At 36.9% G+C, this 21,152-nt stretch overlaps 1 protein-coding gene across 4 annotated transcripts in view; it reads right to left on the bottom strand.

The window, feature by feature from the left end:
- The window catches only part of asap1 (ArfGAP with SH3 domain, ankyrin repeat and PH domain 1), a 168,192-nt gene that overhangs the window by 42,377 nt on the left and 104,663 nt on the right, over window positions 1–21,152 (bottom strand). For all 4 annotated transcript variants that reach the window (XM_062980026.1, XM_008108201.3, XM_062980025.1 and 1 more), the window contains 4 exons: window positions 10,409–10,509; window positions 8,044–8,113; window positions 2,223–2,310; window positions 1,896–1,944 (listed from right to left, as the gene is read on the bottom strand). In XM_062980026.1, the coding sequence (XP_062836096.1) occupies window positions 1,896–1,944; window positions 2,223–2,310; window positions 8,044–8,113; window positions 10,409–10,509 (308 nt within the window). The remainder of the gene's footprint in view (window positions 1–1,895; window positions 1,945–2,222; window positions 2,311–8,043; window positions 8,114–10,408; window positions 10,510–21,152) is intronic.

Below are 21,152 nucleotides of genomic sequence, written 5' to 3'. Positions count from 1 at the left end.
GGAATCCTTGTTTGGCAAGCTAGAGTAACACCTTCAATCAAGGAGCCACTTAAAGCCTGGCTACTTCCTGTGTAGGGGAATCCTTGTTTGGCCAGCTTGAATTGCACTGAATAGTCTTGCAGTTTAAAAGCCTGGCCATTTTCTACATAAGGGCATCCTTTTTTGGCCAGGTTGAACGGGGTGGTGTAGTCTCATGGCTTCAAAGCCTGGGGGCTTTCTAACTTGGGGAAATCTTAGTTGGTTAGGTTGAATAGTACTGAATAGCCTTTCTGCTTGCAAGCCTGGCCGCTTTCTACCTTGTGGAATGCTTGGTTGGCCAGGTTGAATAGCAATTAATAGTCTCGGGTACAAGTTGTAATGGATTTGCAAACATAGAGCTCTTTTTAAGAAAAAAAACTTGGCATTAATACTAAATGTCTTTTGCCCAGTAGTTGGCCACTTGGATTGGCTCTGGTGTTGCTGTTAGAAGGTTCTCCATTGTGCATGTAGCAGGGCTCAGAATGCATTGCAGTAGGTAGTCTGTGGTTTGCTGTTCTCCACAGTAGCATCTTGCGGACTCCACTTTGTAGCCCCATTTCTTAAGGTTGGCTCTGCATTTCATGGTGCCAGAGCGCAGTCTGTTCTGTCCAAGTTGCCCAGTCTTCTGTGTACCCAGGGGGAAGTCTTTCATCCAGCGTCAGCCACTGATTAAGGTTCCGGGTTTTAACCTGCCACTTTTGAACTCTCACTTGCTGAGGTGTTCCTACGAGTATTTCTGTAGACCTTAGAAAGCTATTTCTTGATTTAAGGCGTTGGCATACTGGCTGATATCCGAACAGGGAATGGGCCGGAAATGTCAATGCCTTGGTCCTTTCATTGTTGCCTGCTACTTCCCGAGCTCTGAGAATTACCTGGGAAGGAATACCACTGCAGCATTGAAGCACATCAAAATACTTGGGGGTTACCCTGGACCGTGCTCTGACTTACAAGAAGCACTGCTTTACTATCAAGCAAAAAGTGGGTGCTAGAAATAACATTGTACGGAAGCTGACTGGCACAACCTGGGGATCACAACCTGACACAGTGAAGACATCTGCCCTTGCGCTTTGCTATTCTGCTGTTGAATACGCATGCCCTGTGCGAAATACATCTCACCACATGGATGTGGCTCTTAATGAGACATGCCGCATTATCACAGGATGTCTACGTCCTACACCACTGGAGAAATTATACTGCTTAGCCAGCATTGCACCAACTGACATCTACATTATAATGGACGTGAGAAAAGCAACTGCTCCTTGGAAACCAGGCCATGAATCCAACTGTCAGTCCCAACTAGAGTATATTCTCCAAATCAAAATAATTCACCTATATGTCGACTCAGAATTGCTTTGAGGAGTTTACTCCTTTCAGGACTAGCAACAGAATTCAGGTACCAGAATCCATCTACCAGATGTGGATTTTTAATAATGTATTTCTGTGCTTCAGTCCCTCCTTTCAAACTTATGACCTCATCCTATATTTGTTTCTTTGTATCCAATTTTTTCTTTCCAGAGAAAATTAGTGCTGTTGTCTCCTTTTTATTTTAGAGATGGGGTTTTGACTTGATAGTGACCTAACAGGCAAATAAACTGATGATAGCCCAGCTGGTACTTGTATTTTTGTACTGGTCACTATTTTTATTACTAATTATATACCCACAGTTTTCAGTTTTTCTATATATATCAATAGTGAATGGTCACTCAAATGAAAGTATGCATATAATGCAAGACAAATGTCAAAAGAAGGAAGATTGCTTCCATTCACTTTAGAAAGGTGGCTGACAGCAAAATTTGTTTTGCAAGTAAACATTCATTCGATTTTACAAGTGAACAAAACACAACTTCAGTACTATCAAGAAATAAAAGTACTCTTACGCTACGTAGTCTTGCTCATCTTCTGCCTGAAAATGGTATGTTCTGTTATCTGGAACAGAAACATGTTAATTGTCAAAAGAAAGATAATTAATAATGGCTCTTAACATTAAATTATTTAAACTTTTCAAGAAAAAATATTCATAGTAACTGAGGATATAATTGAAATGAATAAGCAGTACTTCAAACAATCAATTCCAGTGAGTAACATTTTGATCAGTGTTTTGAATAATAATATTAGTCAACTTGTTTACAGAATAAACAGCCCATGACAATCCAATCTAAATTATGTTATGGCACATGTGCTAATCAGCTTTAAATATAACATACGTGATATCAGGTCAAAAGACTTCTTATCTTCAGCATTTGGTTTCACTTGGCAGGTTAATAAATTCAATTTAGCAGGTTGCCGGTTTGACTGGAAAAGAAAAAAAGATTTTTTTTTTTATTTAGAGCTAATATAACAGATGCCAATTTTTCCCTTGCTGAATTTTAGGTTCCCTTTGCCCTTAATCAATTTATCTGTAGGCTAAAATATCAACTTGTTATGCAATAAGACAAATACAACTTTATCATAAATAACGGAGTCATATTGGTAGAAATGTCTGGGGGCATAAACTGTTTTTAAACCGAGTTATTCAAAGAAAATTCTGAATCCTATTTTACCAAACCCATTATTTAATCAAGTTTTACAATGTTTTAATTTATTTCAGCTAACTATTACAGGAGTTTTAGGACAGTGATTTGTGTTTTTTTGTCTGTATATTCTTGTATTTTGTCTTTTATTTTTGATATGGTCAGTGGACTAATCAATAAAAAAAACTATCAAAGAAAATTCACTTTTGATCCAAAGATGTAAGCAAAACCCTTGCTACGATTTGCATCTTTGTTTTCCTTTATGAATGCTCCCCTGTTCACAGCAAGTAGTTTCTACTGTGAATGCCTGACTACACAAATGATTGTAGCCAAATGCAAAGCAAAAAATGATTGTGGCCAAATGATGTCCGTATGTTCCTCAGCCTACTTTAAGACGGACTCAAATGGAGAAGTGATAGGCAGGAAAACATGCTCTTCTCTCCCAAAGAGTCAAAGGGGGCAGAGTCAAAGGGATTTAATTCACTTGCTTGCTTGTAATCTCAGCTATAACAAGATGTTGTTGTTGTTTGAAAAACATGTATGGCGAGGAAATCAGGGGCAGTAATTGGTAATGACCCCAATGTGGACTGGATCTTGAACAATGCATCTTCACATCAAATTAAGTGCTGTTATTAATATACTCATGATGAACTTATCCCAATACGCTTTAAGCCGCTTGTGGTTTTGAGGCAGGCTAAACACAAGGGGGCAATGTCAGCTAAAGGCTATAAAAATAAAGAAAAGATTATTGTCTTCAATCATGGAAATGACTCCCCTCACTTAACCTCAGTTTTCTCACTGGTTGCACTCCCCCTGCCTCTTTTCCTATCTTACTCCATGGTTTCTAACACTGTCAAGAATGCTAAAATCTCTATTCCAAATTCACAAAAAATATGTACAGTATAAAGTCATATTAGGTGGGAGGGAGGCCTTCAGGACATTCTGAGTTTTGTTGCATAATATAACAAATATGAACACTGGCATTAACCTTTTCAAAATGGCCTTTAAATAGAATCGTTTCCTTGGACTATGTATTTATCAAATACAAAAGGAAAAAATACTTTGGGTGGAACACAGATAGTGCTTTTTTCCCTTCCTCATGCACACACATGGATACAGTGTTTTCATGCCCTCACACTCCCAACTGCTCAGAAAAGTCCCATTCGAGTTTCTGTATGTTTTTAAAAGTGCAGTTGTTGGTTTGTTTGTTTTTTGTAAAACCGCAATTTTCATGAAATATATATATTTTTAGGAAACATTTCATTTCTGGAAACAATGACTTTTTAAAAAAATATATATATAAACCATATAATTTTTGTTAGCATAAAAGATTTTTTTGCAAAAAATATCCTCAGACAGAATAATTTCCTCCAAAAGTTTGGGCAATGCAAATGTCAAGCAACAACTCTGGAACAGTGCTATACTTTCAAAGCATAAAGTAATTAAGATAAACATCCTTCAACACCAGATATGGGTTGCCATTTGCATTTATTGCAACCCATGTCCCCACTATTTAGTCTCTTTCTGCTATTTGCCATCAAACCAGCTTTGATTACACTCTTATCAGTCCTCTTATCAGCCAAATATTTAATTCATACACATCCAAAACTTGATACCATACATAACCTTCATAATTGTGGAGTTCGTTTCCAAAAGGTATCAAATCAAAAAAAAAAAAATGAGTTGGCGGTGGCAGCACATTGTTGGCTAGGAATAGAATATTATTTACAGATCAATTTTATCAAACTGTATTACATCACTTTAGTACAGAATATGGAAAATTGCATTTTATATCAAAAGAATGCATACCCTCAGCATGTTTTCCCCCCAATTACTGTAATATTTGTTCAGATAGATTTGGTACCTTTCAGAAACAAGCTCCACAATTATAGGCATTTGCACCAAGAGCTAAAGTTCTAAAGACACTGTAATGAAACCCACTTGTTTCCATTAATCTTAGAAGAGTTCATAAAAGGGAAATACTAAGCAATACTGTCGGTTAGTGAAAAAACACCTCTCCTGAAGATAAGGGATGGAAAAAGATATATGTGAATCATTCAGGACACAAACCATACAGATATTTTCCAAAATGGCCCCAGAACACATATATAGCTTAAGAATAAATCTCAGTCTGAGGAGCAGGATATCTCAACCCGCATAATGTGTTATAAACACATATATATTCCTTATATTATGCTCTAAAATTATAAAAAAAAACTCTGCAGAGCTGGTTCTGGATAGATTTCAGGGTTTCATGGTGAGGTGGCTGAAAATCTCAACACTATTGCTACCATCATTTTGGATTTAAGTCTTAGTTTGCCCCTAAAATGCATAGTAGTCAATTCTGACACGTTTTTAAAGTACGTATTCAAAATAACAAGGCAGCCTACGTCATTATCTAGAAAGATACTGTTATATGCTGCTGATAAAAGGAACTGGCAGGCATTGCATTTAATTTTAAAATTCTTTTGTAATGTGCTTTTGATATTTTTAGTAGAAAACTGGAGCCAAGAAGTTATCAGTGGATCCGGGCTGCTGTTCTTGCTGCGAAGCATAATATCTGAACATAACTGTTTACAATGTTGGCATATTCTCAAGAAGATAATTAGAGATCTCTACATCTTTAATTTGTGGGAGCCCAAAATAGACACTATTCACATTTGAATAGTTGTAACCTACTTCCAACTTGAAAATAAACATTCTCTCAAAAATGAAAGGTTACATTATGCAAAACTAAAATTACAAGCAACATTATGTCGGTGGCATTACCAGGAGTAATGTTAGATTATGCCTGTGTATATCCTTTAGTGGTGATTTGGGGAGAATTCATTCACTATGCTTGCAATAAACCTCTCGCTCCTGCTTTGACATCACATGTAACATTAGGCAAAAGAAGCTCAGACATCAGTTTAAATCTCAGGTATGGAAATGCTCTAAAATTAGCATAGGAATTACCTAACCATCAATCCACAGTAACAACAGCTGCAACTATGTGAAACTTCCAGTTACTATGCATAACCACTGAAACAAATTTGTGCTTGTGATTTTTTTTTAAAATCCCAATTATCTTTACTGCACCACTTTGAGATTTATGAATTTTTCAAACACTGTTTTAAATCAAAGAACCAGAGTTTGCCAACTGAAAGCTAATTTTTGCTATTTGGGCCAAAGCCTTAGTAGTGACCACAGGCAACTCTAATTTTGTGTAAAAGTGATTTCTGCAAACTCTTCACCATGTTTAAGAGAGGAGAAGTAATAAGAAGTTTTAATCTCTATCCTTTTCTTTTTTTCCCCTTTTCAGATATAATTTCTTTCACAAATAGTTCTTTTCTTTTTCTGTGCTACTAGTAGCTTTGGCTAATGTTTCTTGCAGAAAACAGAATGATAACCACAGCCATGTTTTATATACTGTCTGAACCTTGCTTCTAACCATGTTACAAATACCAGTTCAAAAATAATCCAATTTTCTTCAGAGTAAAGAATAAAAGTATCTTCTCTTTACCTGGTTTCCAAGAAAACAGAGTTTAGAATTTCAATTACAAATTAAGTGAAGCCCCAGTGAGATAATCCAGTTTCATAATGCAGGGGAGCTAGGGCAGGATATTTATTATTATTATTATTATTATTATTATTATTATTATTATTATTATTATTATTATTATATGAATCTACATGGCCATATAATCCAATTCAATGCAGCTAATCTGCATTCTGAAACTGGATAATATGGCAGTGTAGATGGGGCCCATGTCTTAAAAAAACAAGAACAAAACCTCGTTTGACATCCTTACACAGATCAAAGTTAACCAGTTCATTTTCAGTAACTAACTTTAATTTATCTCGAAACAGGAACTTGGTAATCAAACAGAGCATGGGAAAGGGGGGGGGGGCATATGGACATAGGGTCCATTGAATGTAACCGTACATAATGATCTCATATGACATCTAAACCATCTATTACTTTAACTGCTGTTTTTAAAAAGTAATTCTTCAGCTTAACAGAGGAAAGATTGAAACACAAACAGCATTTTATATCTTTTCTTCAGTTCAAAAATTCTGCAAGTAATCAAGCCAAGTAAACACGTTCATGCTCTGTCAAATCTGTGAACTCTAAACAGTTGATCTACAAAGCAAAGTAGTCAATACAACCAGATGACATTTCAGGATGAACTTGTTTTGAAAACAGCAGTGTTCCTATTTGACATTTTCAGTACAATGGCTAGAATCCATTTAAATTCCGCCAAAGAAAAGGAAATTTCTCTTAGGGATATTTAATGGCACTGGAGAGCAAATGATGAAACATCAGGAGAAGGCTTGTTACAGAAAAACACGTATCGTTTTTTAAAATACAAACAACTGTCATGTGATGGGCAATTTAAATATCCTACTAGCAAATTATCAGAAATTACTGCAGCACCGTCACAACACAATCAGTGAGTGACCAGTGAAATGTGTAACACCTGGTGTAAAGAAGGCGACCCAAACTCGCAGCACCTCCAGTTAATTCACTTTTTCTAATTAAAATCATCATCACGAGACACTTGCCTTTCTGCAGATAGTTTAGCTGTATCTGATTACAGCAACAATGGCCAAAGAAGGCAGGAAGGATTGCAGGGCTTAGGTTGTTTTTTTTTTAATTAGGATTGCAAGAAAAAGGTACCCATTACTGTTAAGACTGCATGCCATTTAAATAAATGGATTCCAAATATCTCATAACCAAGGCATATAAAGAATAGTAAGAGAAATGAAAACCTTATTTAAGTTGAGAAAAATAAGAGAAACATCATAAAAATATGGCCTTCATCCCTTTCCTAGAAACAACAACAACAACAACAGGATTTTGTGTACGTTAGAAACAGGAAGCAATTCAGAAAATTAATATAGGAGAAGTTGTCACAAAGCACTCCAATATCTCAGAAATACTCCAAACACCTTCCTTCCACCCATGCCCTTGCAAGTCATTCTGAAGGTCCCTGGCTGCCTAAGGTTCATGGTTTCCTGCTAAGCAAACAAATGGTGTCTACCCACATAACCTTTCAAGACTTTTGTTCCCTTTTCCCCAAACTCAGCTGTTCTTCTGCTCCACAAGCCCAACTATCTGACTAAGGTTCCAGAATATTCTACAGATAACATATTTTCAAAAAAATCACACAGATTAGTCTGCCCAAGATATGGCCATATGACACATTTCTTCCAATTCTAACATTTCTTCTCCTGAGGAAGCAGGGCTCTTTGATTTACTGAATGAGATGAAAGAGTCATCTTTCTAACTTATGAACAGGTTAATCACAATTCTGTTTTTAATGCTACTGCGGAAAAATACACTAACAAAATCTTTCGTGAATTTAGGTGCGTCTTTCTATGTTACACACATTGGAGCAAGGAGAATAGTAATGGGTCTACCTATGCATAAACAGTTCTGGATCCAACTGAATATTTCATTGAATTAAAATGATTACATTCACTGACACAGAAAACAATATTGTTGTAACACAAACAAAGTAAAACTACTTACAGTTGCGTGTGATATAGTTAGAATACCATTTTTGACAGCGCATTTCCTTCTTTGCCAAACTTTCCGGAGTCTAAACATTAAAGGAATGTGACACAGTGAAAAAAATAAATTCAATGAATACATTATTTTTCATAATACTGCTTATAGATATGTTTAAGTATTTTGCGCAACTTAAATCTCTCAGGCTTCTAAGAAGTAATTACATTGTTTTACACATTTTTAAACAGATTTATGTACTATAATGATTAACTCTGGGGATTAAAGCAGGAAAATGTTGGACACACGAACACACCTGTCATACTTGCTCCCATAGATCATACTGTCTAAACACCTGGTAGAACTATGGTAGCTGCCTAATTTAATTAGTTTTGGAAGTTGTTCCTCCTTGATACTCATGTCAATGAGGCTGAAATCATGTGTTCTCCCGCATCATAAGGCACATTTCAACTAACTTTCTTACTGCTGTACTCAAAGGATAGTTACCCTAGAGCTATATATCCTTTCTGTAGTGTACTGTATAAGTCTCTGAGATAAAAAGACATTAATTTTTCTTTTTGGTTGTTCTGTGATCAACCATGTGATTTAGCTTCATAAAACACAGGCCCTGAAGTTATGAATACTATGTCTTCTTTATTAACTTTATTTATATCCCATCTTTCTCCCAAATTCAACATAGTATTTATTTAATAGTACTGTGTATTATTTTCTTTGTACTAAGTCCTATCATGTGCTTCATGTGAGTTGCAATCCCACATGAAGTACAGTAGAGTCCCACTTATCCAACATAAACGGGCCGGCAGAACGTTGGATAAGCGAATATGTTGGATAATAAGGAGAGATTAAGGAGAAGCCTATTCAACATCAAATTAGGTTATGATTTTACAAATTAAGCACCAAAACATCATGTTATACAACAAATTTGACAAAAGTAGTTCAATATGCAGTAATGCTACATAGTAATTACTGTATTTATGAATTTAGCACCAAAAAATCACGATATATTGAAAACATTGACTACAAAAATGCGTTGGATAATCCAGAATGTTGGATAAGCGAATGTTGGATAAGTGAGACTCTACTGTACATTATTTTCAGTGAAATTTTTCACAGAATAATCAATTACAGGATGCCAATCTTAATGTGACAGATGTAAACAAGCAACTATCTGGACAGTGCAAGAAATAAAAAAACTAATCTACTTATATTTTCTTATATTTGGCTGACTATTTTTTTAAAGGCCCATAGAGGGTCATTTTAATGAATGATGGGAATATTACTGCTTGGCTCTGCATTTGCCTCCTCAGCATCTATATTAGGGTGAGGAAAAAAGAGAACAGATTCTCCTGGTAAATTTTTAAATGATTTGCCATAGATCTACAAAGGCTTTCTGACTTAGATCTACAAAGGCTTTTTGACTCTCAATTACTAAACAATTATTTGTTGTTTTCTTTAACAATCCCATCTCTCAATCTCTATGTGCCTCACTTATAAAACCCATTGTTATCTGGTTGTCTTTGACCAAGTTTTGATGGAGCTGATCAATTTTAGAGTGTATGTGTTAGAATCTTTGGTCTGCAGTATAGATTTGCATATCGGGGTCTTCCCAGAGCTTGATTTAAAAAGTAGATCATAAAATTGGAGCAGGACGGGCCATCAGGTTCATCTTGCTAGCAGTAGAAAACTCTTCAGCTTAAGTATTCTTAACAAATGGCTATCAAAATGGCCTATTTTAAAACATCCATGAAAGAAGAGCACACAATTTTCTAAAAAAATTTTTTTTTTGCTGTAAATGGCCCCTTAGTCATAAGCTCTTCTAATGTTTCGAATATGGAGTATCTCTCAGATACTTGTGTCTTCCCCATCACCATGTTTGGTTAGTTAACCTCAGTTTAAGGAAAAACCAAAAAACATTCTGCAAGACCAAAATATTTAGATCACTTTCTCAATTTGGGAAGTACAATATATATGAGTACATTAGGAAATTAACTGTGTTTTGGTGGAAGTTTAGGCTCCTACAAAGAGCAGAAGTGGTGGATACAAAAACTACATTTGTGTGTTATCTCATGATACAGTAGAGTCTCACTTATCCAACATAAACGGGCCGGCAGAATGTTGGATAAGCGAATATGTTGGATAAAAAGGAGGGATTAAGGAAAAGCCTATTAAACATCAAATTAGGTTATGATTTTACAAATTAAGCACCAAAACATCATGTTATAAAACAAATTTGACAGAAAAAGTAATTCAATACGCAGTAATGCTATGTAGTAATTACTGTATTTACGAATTTAGCACCAAATAATGCCTACATATTTTACAATACTGACTGGTTCTCCTAATCCAGTTTTATGCTCCTGGTACATACCCATCACTCTTCTTTAAGATATATCCCTTTTTCTCACTGCCATATTCCTTATTTCCCTGCAGCTGGTGCATGCTATATCCTCCTTGCTTGCTCTGAGAATCCTAAAGAGAAGGAAAAGAGTAAATAAATAATGATGTCCCTTTTCAAAATTAAGTTTTGAAATAAATTTTGTTTGACACAAAAGTTTTTCATTTACAGATTCTCAATGAAAAAGTGCAAGATCTTGCCTGCAGGCATTGAAGTTATTTGGTTGGGTTTTTTTTACTATGTAAATGATTATGACACATTTTCACAAGGTGATGAAAGCTTTGAATTCAAAATTATAGAACATTTAGTACAAAATAAAATTCAGATGTCAAGAAATTATTAATGGAAGTAAGTAAAATACATGAACAGACTGGCCTTTATTTACAGAATAAAATTATTTAACTAGCTTTACCAAGTTACTCTATTTGATTTAGTTCATGGTTTTAAAGAAGTGAATGGAATTCAGTTGATTTGTTTGTGCACATATGCACAGACACATGTACATTTCAATACTGTACAACTACAAACAACCTGATGAAAAAATGCAGCAACAGAAAGATCTGCAAATTCACTATGAAAAGAATGATTCATTTAAACAATGACTTACTCTCCTAGACTTCGATCAGGAAAGGCAAAGGCAACATAGGAAGAAAAAAGCAGAACATTTTAAGACAGTATTAATTGCCAATTGCATTTTATAGTCACTTTAATTATTCACATACAGCAGGAAAGGCATGGACAGAAGCAGCAAGAAACAAGTATGTACAGCTGACTCAAGCTATAGCTTGTGGGGTAACAAATGCTTCTCAATTCTCTATGAAAAGAATGTTGCGGGTAGGAGGAGTCAGAAAAGAAGAGCCATTTCACAGCATTATCATTTCTGATAATGCTGCCATGAGTTGTAGATCTAAAATTATTTCCAGATATTTCACCTATAATCGTTCCTAGACATTTAACATTTGTAATGCAGACAGGGTTCAATGACTAGTGAATTTTTAGTTCCACTCCCTCAATTTTGAGCTCAAATCAAACATCATTTATATATATATAAATGTAATATGTGTTTTATTATGGAGTAAACAACAAAACCACTGAACCAAATCACACCAAATTTGGCTACAAAAGACATAGTAATCCAAAATATGTCTTTCAAACAAAAAAAAAACATTTAAAAAAGTCCAAATTAGAGGAAGAGGAAGAACTGTTTTTCCCCTTGCTGCCAGTTAGAAGGGTAAGCTCTGCCCACTTCGTCTCCTAGCAACCCACTCAGCCAGCATGGCGCCCAGGGCCTCTTCACTCAGGCCTCTTCCACACTGCCTATAAAATACAGATGATCTGATTTGAACTGGATTATATGGCAGTGTAGACTCAAGGCCCTACCACATACCTATATAACCCAGAATGCCAAAGCAGAATAATCCACAGTATCTGCTTTGAACTGGATTATCTTGAGTCCACACTGCCATATAATCCAGTTCAGTGTGGATTTTATACAGCTGTGTAGAAGGGGCCTCATGTAATTGAGTTTTAAGCAGATAATTGTGATGACTCATGGGCCATGTAGTCCCGTTCCTAGCGCTGTGGTGACAGATGAAGAGGAAAACTTGGGTTTTCCACCGTTTCAGCCAGAATTGGAATTTTCCCAGCCAGAATTGGAGCTCTTGCACCTGCAGGAGGTTTGTCTTCCAGAAAGCTGCCAAACAAGCCCTGAGTCAAAATCTCCCCCATTTTCTCGCCGTAACTATTATCAACAACAGAAAGGAGTTCAGCAGGCTAATCGCAGAAGCCTGAGAATCGCAGCCAGGCATTCAGCTGATTAAGACTGCTTTCATGAGAAATTTTAGGGAGTCATGCATCTGGACACAGAGATTGACTTTCGGTTCTGGTTCCCCAGAGAAGTGTTCTTTGGTGGGAAAACGAGACCCTATTTAGGTTCTTTGCCCTGAAGGAATTTTGCGGAGTCAATTCGTCAGCAACTGGAGTAGGTTGTGTGTGGACAGCGCTACTCCCGCTTCCAAGCCTTCGTTCCTGTTTCCAAGCCTTCGTTCCCGTTCCCAGCCTTGTTTACCTCCACGGACCTTGCCTTGCTTCCTAGGACTCAGCCTTGTCTTCCAGGACCTTGCCAAGTATTTTACCACGGATTTTGTCCCTGTTCCTCGTTCCTTGCTGCCTTGTATCAAGCCTTGTGTTCCAAGAATCAAGTTTACTTCCTAGCCTTGCCTCAAGTTCCTTGGACTAAGAACCTTGTCATCTCCCCTCACTTTGCTTGGCAAAGTGAGTGTTTCGGTTATTGGATTACAACTTTGGACCTTAATATTTTATATTGGACATTGTTTTCCTGGACTATAATTGACCTTTCCTGAAAGGTCTTCTTCTGAACTACATTCTACACTTATTTTTATTGACTTTATATATTTCCTTAATAAAGATATTAGATAGATTCTGGCCTCTGTGTATGGTTATTGGTGCTCTGCAGCCTGGGTCGTGACAATAATATAGGATTATAAATATAATAACTAAAATTACTGTGGTATAATAATACAGAACAATATAATCTCTAAAATCAGAACAGTAAATAAAGAGCAACACTCTGAAAATAGGGGAATTCCAGAAAGGAAACAACCAGGGCCAGCTAACACGTCCCAACAAAGGATTCCTCCAGGGAGGAAGCAGCCAGGCTTTGACGCTGCAAGGCAATTAAATGCTAATCAAGGTGACTAATTGCAGCATTCCTACTTGCCGCACTGAGACTATTCATTGCTATTCAACCTGGCCAACCAAGAATTCCACAAGGTAGAAAGAGGCCAGGCTTGCAAGCAGCAAGGCTATTCAGTGCTGTTCAGTCTGGCCCACCAAGATTTCCCCTAGGTCAAAAACCCCACAAGGCTACTCCATCTCATTCAACCTGCTCAAGGAAGGATGCCCCTATATAGAAAGCGGCCAGGCTTTGAAGCAGCGAGGCTATTCAGTGCAATTCAAATTGGCCAAAAAACCATTCCCCTAGAACGCAAGTACCCAGCCTTCCAAGCAGCAAGCCTATTCCATTGTATTGTAGCTCACCAAACAAGGATTCGCATAAGAAGAAAACAGCCAGGCTTTGAGGCTGCAAGGCTATTCACTGCCTGGCCAACAAATGATTCCCATAACCCACAGCAATGCGTGGCCAGGGACAGCTAGTATTTTCTATAATCCTGGTAAAATGAACATCTGAAATGAACCAACACAACCAGAACCTGCTTCACAAAATCCAGCTTGTGAGCAGGCTTTCTATCCCTTTAAATTGTCTTCATGGGTGCAGCCAAACCTTTAAATGTTTCTGCAATCTTAGCAGCACCAGGTTAGATTTTGCCAGAAGGATTCACTGTTTCATACAAAGAAGTAAATAAATAAAAAATGGAGGAAGAGAAAACAGAAGGGTTTATACTCAGAAGGTACTTAGTCTACCACACAGCAAAACAAGCCAAAACGAACAAACAAGCAAAAACACACACATAAATTGAGAAGAGAAAATGGACTACAGAGTGGCCTGAATAACACAATATATTTTAGTGGTATTTCCATATGTTCATTTTCTTATGAGATCCAGATCTTTTGCCCTTGCTCTTTGGATTTTCCTTTCATGTTTAAGTGATAATTCACACAGCAACACCTCTTAATCATTCAGTATGGTAATAATCACATACACCATTTGATACTCTGGAGGTCTTCATGTTCCCATGTGTAATATGGAAACATGTCAATATCCACATGTACAGGTTGAAAATATGAGTAAACAACACAACTCAGGAATTCTTAGTCAGCCAACTCCTCCACAAGTAAAAAAAAAAAAACCCAAACCATTAGCATGATGTAACACAAAAGAACAGCTTTGACTTTTGACTAACTCGGTGGTATACCATACAACAGGAGATTAACTGCAGTCATTTCTTAAGGTTACAGCTCCTACCTCTTGTGAAAAATGCTATCCTGGTATAAATGTGAAAACTACTATTTTTTCTGTTTGTAGAACTCCTTGCATAAGCTGTATCATAACCAATTGCTTCATTAAACTAGTTGTCTGTTGGTTGTATTTATCCTGCCAGCACTCACACAACCAACAGCATAACATTGCTATCCGCTGTACATTCTTTTTTAGTAAGTACATATTATAACAGTATTCAATAACTATTTTTAAAAGACACATCCATTTAATAAATACTTATCACATTTTTGATTCTCCTATTTTACAATTTTAATGTCATAACAAGGATTCAAAAGACTGAAAACAATAATGTGAAGAAATTGTAACTTGTATTTTAAGTCTGTGTATTGTATTGTATGTGTTTTAATAGTATTTTACATCTTGTTTTAACAAAGTCATAGCCCGCCTCAAGCTACAGGGAGAGGCGGGTAATAGATATACATAAATATAAAATGCTAAGCAGTAATAGAGAACAGTTTTTCTGGTTTGGTTTTGAAATGATGCTATTCTACTGAATTTCAAAAAAGGTTTCAAATTTATTTGACATAATTTCTTCCTAAAGGTTTAATATCAGAATAGGTCTTTAGGCATGGATGCTAACCGAACATATTCCTGTTCCATTTCATAGTGAATAATATGATTGCTAACTGACTTTCCCTCCAACAACTGGAAACAAAAATAATTCATATGTTATTATATGTTGATCATTTATCTACCACACAAATACACTGAAGACGTCTTTCAATAAGGCAGAATAGTAGCTTGAAAAATTGGGCAATGTTATTCCAAAAGAATGGTAACAATCTCTTCAAAAAGGACCCACTCCCCCCACAAATGAAGTACTGTATGCATAGAACAGTATATTCCTAAGCAATTTAATCAGTTTTACACATTTGGAAGTGCCTTTTTTTCTCCTTAGAAAAACACATTGGGGAGGTCACATCCCCATTTAGATGTCAGCAGGGCAACCTTAACTTTTGGGGAGGCTCATAGGGAGCCCCAAGAAAAATATAGCTAATGTACTCCATCAGCTGGAAAAATTCAGTAAATAAAAAGTGTGTCTAACTTAAAAGTTCAAAAAGTAAAAAAAATTACTGGTATGTTCTGGTTTCATAACTATTTCTTTTTCACAAGGGGCTTAGGCCTCTGAGATCGTTGGAGAACACATTTAAACAAACAACATTTTCAAGAACAAAGAGATGTCTAAACATGCTTGGGATAAATTTGTGCTGAAGTTTCCATAAGCTTTGGGTTATAACATCCCAGCTCACCTACCAAAAAAAGTATTGTGATGTTATTATGTTCCATTTCTTCATATTCAATGTTGAGCTTCCCCAGGTGTAGGCTTCTCACATCCCATATTCCCACAGCACACATTGTTGCTCCAGACTTTTCTTTCATATTTTTTTGGATTGAGGCTAGCCCAGGTATGGGCAAACTTGGGCCCTCCAGGTCTTTTGGACTTCAACTCCTACAATTCCTAACACCTGGAGGGCCCAAGTTTGCCCATGCCTGGGTTAGCTGTATCATTAATGGCACTGCTACTCATACTTGTGCTTTATTCTTCCTTGATAGCCAGATGAATGTCTTCAGAGCAGAGATGAAGCAATCTTCTGGCACTATCCCTTGCTTCATTTTGATTGTTTCACCCAAGGGTTTTAAAAGGTAGACTACTTTTGTTGACACTACACAGGAGGAGGCAAGATTTAACTAAGGGGTTATCGGTGTTGTCTCTGAGAAATTTTCCTCCAGTGCTATCTTCCACAACAGCAAATGCCTAGTAGCTCCCCCCACCACATAATAGAGCACATTTAGCCTGGGCCCCATGCAAAATCTTGTCTGATGAGGGAGACATTATCAGTAGTAGCAACATCGCAGTCAGTATAATTCTTTGCCTCACAGGTGGATGCAATCTTACCATTATAGGAAGGTAGAGCCATTTAGAAATTACTACATTTAATGAAGGTTTATTTTACTTCATTCATATTAAAATATGGTAAGTAAGCTTCATGATAAATGTTTTAATTCTCATCCATATAAATTTTTAAAAAGGTTTGTCCTGAGAGAGATCCAAGTTATTTTCTGATGCATTCCAGGGATAAAAAACACATCTTGCTCATATGACTGTCTGTGGGTCCAGGATTAATCAATATTCAACAACACCCAAACATTCAGAGCAAAAACAAAATCATGGTCACATAAGGCAAACCATTCTGAGTAGCCAGAAACTCATTCCTATCTGTAAATAAATTTTCTCTCTCCCTTAAAACAGTTCAACTCCATCTACAAACTTGATATCCATGGTTTCATCTACCCATGCTCCAAAAAATAATCCTCCTGGCAAGAAGGGTTTGTGGGCCTCTCTGGTAACTCCAGTGCAATTCTATAGTAAGCTTTCAGTCCAAATATACGGTTAACTATTATCTATGGTTTCAGATATCCATGAGGGTCTTGCATGTATTCATCATCAATATAGTTATTGTACTGTGCATGGTAGCTTCTATTATAAAACTAAGATCATTGTTATTTCCAACAGAACAAAGCATATTTTTGTTTTGAGTCTCCCAAAATTAAGAAACAGGCATCAACTCAGAAGGAAAATAGCTGTTTTAATTTATTTGCCAAAAAGCTTAACTATAATGGCATTGTGGTGTAGTTTTCTACCCCAAAAACAAAATAGGTGCATTATGGGAAATTTCCCATAATGAAGAACCACTCTTTATACCATCCACTCTGTAGACAATCAGAATATGTCACTTCAATGCTTTAATAGTCCTTGCAAGCAAATTTCCAACACCTGATGCACCATCTCCATTGTCTTACTCTACAGAAGTAACTGGTGAGAAGGTTCTTATTTCATCATAGCATTTCTCTCATTCCAAGTCCTGAATATATGAATCCACTTGCGTCACAGACCATGTAGTAAAGAGTGCCTGCCATGAAGAAGACTCAAACGTTTCTAAGCACTGTTTCTTCATTTGCTTTCTTTGTTATTCCTGGACATTCCTGAAAGATGTCTCAGGATGCTCTATGCTGAACTACGCCAAGATCTTTTCAGCACTGCTTGAAATGGTCCATTTGATCTTTCTTGGGAGGAACCAAGCAAGTGTGCATTTATTGGACTTCCAAGTTTAAGCACCACCCAACACAAAGAATGACTGGGGGCGGGGGAGTCTGAGAACTATGATTCAACACCTGGAGATCTGTATGATCCCTCCTTTCTTGGTTTACATACAAAACACAATAATAAAATGTTGATGTTCTATTATTAAAAGAAATTATGTTACAGAAGATGCAAGGTGCCTACAATGGAAAGCAAACACATATTTTCACTGAATGTCATATTTTATTCTGGAATCATCATGAATTGCCTTAAGAGGCATGTGTTAAATCTGAAAAGCTGTAAAAAAATACTTAAATAAGAATTAATGAGAAAAGGTAGACATTTGTTCGTTTTTCAGTTAGGTACAATTTTTATGGTTTATTAAGCAAACCATCTGCCTCAATTCTAATTAGAATGTTTCCTTGTTTTGTAGAGCCAAAAATAGCTTTTGCATGTTTCTAAACTGTGCCTTTTACATAAGGCAAGTCAGATGTCTACCAAGAATCAAAGACAAAGCATACTTTGTCCTCGTGATCTCTTTTTATATCAGGGTCTCAGACAATGCTATTATCAGGCTTAAAAAGCAGACAGTTACATCAATTCATTTATCTAAGGAGGCAAATGTTCCCATCAAGTCACCTCTGCTAAAAGACAAATTGTTCAAAGTGGCTGCAGCCTTATATGGCTTAACTAGCAAGCACCCTGAAAGTCCCATCAGGTACTGAAACAAAGGCTGTAAATGTGTGCCTCCTCCTCTTCAATCTTAGCATGAACAGGCTGGAAAGTTTAAGTTTGGATTGGAAGGTAGAGGGAAATAAGTGGGATTCAAGCCTTACTTTCTTGTGTTGGGCTTTGCTGCCTGTTTAAAGCTTTACCGTAAATCTGTAACATAGCTTTCGGTTTCCTCAGCAACTAGCTCTAGTCTTTAACATTCTCTTGGGTGAATCCAAAAGCACTGTTTCCTTTTGTGTTCTTGGATGACCTTCCTAATTTTAGTGTAGGGTCCAACACATATTGTGTTGACTTGTCACTCTCATGGGATTTGTCTATTATGCTGCTCATATCTTGTGATCTATTCTTGGCTGTACCTCTCCCTATAGGTTTCAGGGCCAAAGATTTCTTACTGTCATTACCTTCTTGAGTTTCAGAATCAATGAAGCAACTGATACGTCATTTAAACAGTGTCCATTCCAATGGTGCTGCTCAGCTACCTGCATGAGGCATTCAAGATCAGCTATACGTCTTTGTATGTCAACCGAAGATCAATGAAACACATATTATATAGCAGGGGTGAGTGATGTGACTGTTATGGATCAGTGGCAATAAGTTCCATGGTTGAGCTTCCTTGAATACAAAGGGAATTTCTCAAAACTTGAATGTATGCATCCAACACTTAGCTAGCTTCAGTTTCCCTGGCTTATTTCTCTTTTGTTTGCTATTTTTATTTTCATTAAACAGTCTGGGGGCTCAAAAAGGCTTTACCTGATTGCTGTCAGCTTGAAGTTCTATTTTTGCAAATACATAATGTACCACACAAGGGCCAGAACTTTTAAAAACAATTTAAGTCTCCTCATTATCACCAACACATCCTCTGTGCTTTAGTGGATGAATGCCAAGCGGACAATTGTCCTATGAACTGCAAAGAGACTGTAACCAAAAAATCCTTCTGTTTGTTTGTTTTTTGGAACACATCCCCTTCAACATTATTTCCTTTTAATAATAATAATAATAATAATAATAATAATAATAATAATAATAATAATAATAATAATAATAACTTTATTCTTATACCCCACCCCATCTCCCCGAAGGGACTCGGGATGGCTTACATGGGGCCAAGCCCGGAACAACAATATAAAAGCAAACGCAAACAATAAAATAGATCAGACAACAATAAAACATCAAACAACGATAAAAAACAATCATAAAAAGGCACATGCAAAGATAAAATCTTAAAATCCCAAGGATCTGGGTCAAGGTGCAAAATATGTCAAAATCATCAGGGAGGGGAGATTACTCAGCTGTCATAATCAATTAAAGTGCAATTATAATACGGGGAAGGCATACCTGAGTGCAAACAGGTCAATCCTACAGGGATCACTCATCAAAGGCCTTCTGGAAGAGCCAGGTTTTCAGGCTCCTCCGAAAGGAGAGGAGGGTAGGGACCTGCCTGATCTCCCTGGGGAGCGAGTTCCAAAGCCGGGGGGCCATGACGGAGAAGGCCCTCTCCCTCGTCCCCACCAACCGCGACTGCGAGGGTAGTGGAAGCGAGAGGAGGGCCTCCCCCGATTTTTCTTGCAATATCACTCAAAATGTGTTCATTCTGCCTCTTGTGTGCTCAACCTGCTACTACCCTGTTTCCCCGAAAATAAGACAGTGTCTTATATTAATTTTTGCTCCCAGAGATGCGCTAGGTCTTATTTTCAGGGGATGTCTTATTTTTCCATAAAGAAGAATTCACATTTATGGTTGAATTTTTAAAAAATGAAAATTTATTATCTACTGTACAGTAGTTTTCATCACAAACCAGCATAACCAAACTGTGAATCCTTTCAAGAATTTCTATATTATATTTTATTGCTATACTGTTTTTAAATTACTGTTTTAAATTTCTGTTCGTATGTAAATTTATGTTGTTGTTGGGCTTGTCCCTGTGTCAGCTGCCCTGAGTCCCTTCTGGGAGATGGAGGTGGGATAAAGAATAAAGTTATAATTATATTATTATTATTTCTTGTTACTACCTTTATTTCCATGTATAACAATCTATGGTATGTTCATTTACTGATCCTGCATGCTTCCAAACAAAAACTTTGCTAGGTCTTACTTTTGGGGGAGGCCTTATATTTAGCAATTCAGCAAAACTTCTACTAGGTCTTATTTTTGGGGGATGTCTTATTTTAGGGGAAACAGGGTAGTGAAACTCAATTTTTTCCGTTGCACTCAGGCATCTAAATGCTTGATCGTATATACTTTAGCACTTTCACCTCTTCACTACTGAAAACTGTCATCTTTTCTTGCTCAGCCATTGCTATTTGTGTGCTCAGGGGCAAACCCTACTCTGCTCAACAAGGCACCACATTCACAATTTTGAATTGGCCACAACTAGGTACACACACGGCTCTTGGACCTAGGCATTGATCAACTCACCTGTGAATCAATGAGCCTCTTCCCAGTCCAAGTATTGTAACCACTGAGTTGACAGATTTGTAGGGATCTATATGGGTGGACATTAGGTGTGGCCCCCTACCTGCTACCAGGAGGTGCGAAAGGAGCAGCCTACTTCCAAGATGGACATGACTATACCCCTCAAAGACCTAAAAGGGAGCCCCATTCTATGTTCATGACCAAGTGGACACTGGTACCTATGTCCTTGATTTGGTTCCCATGCCAAACCGCTTAGATAAAGTGGGTACAGAATTAGCTTCCTGAAGGGTATTAATAATAATAATAATAATAATAATAATAATAATAAGTTTATTTGTATCCCGCCTCCATCTCCCCCGAAAGGGACTCGGGGCAGCTTACAGCAAAATCAAAATACAAACAATGATAAAATATAAAACATCAGGACAAAAACAAAACCAATAAAAATATACACAATAAGTTAAAAACACAACGCAGAATTAAAACATCAGGTTAAAAATAATGAGGTT

Source organism: Anolis carolinensis, chromosome 4, assembly GCF_035594765.1.
Source record: "Anolis carolinensis isolate JA03-04 chromosome 4, rAnoCar3.1.pri, whole genome shotgun sequence".
NCBI classification, from domain to species: Eukaryota; Metazoa; Chordata; class Lepidosauria; order Squamata; family Dactyloidae; genus Anolis; species Anolis carolinensis.
Note: the sequence above shows the minus strand (reverse complement) of the source record. Positions and strands in the feature narration are given on the sequence as shown.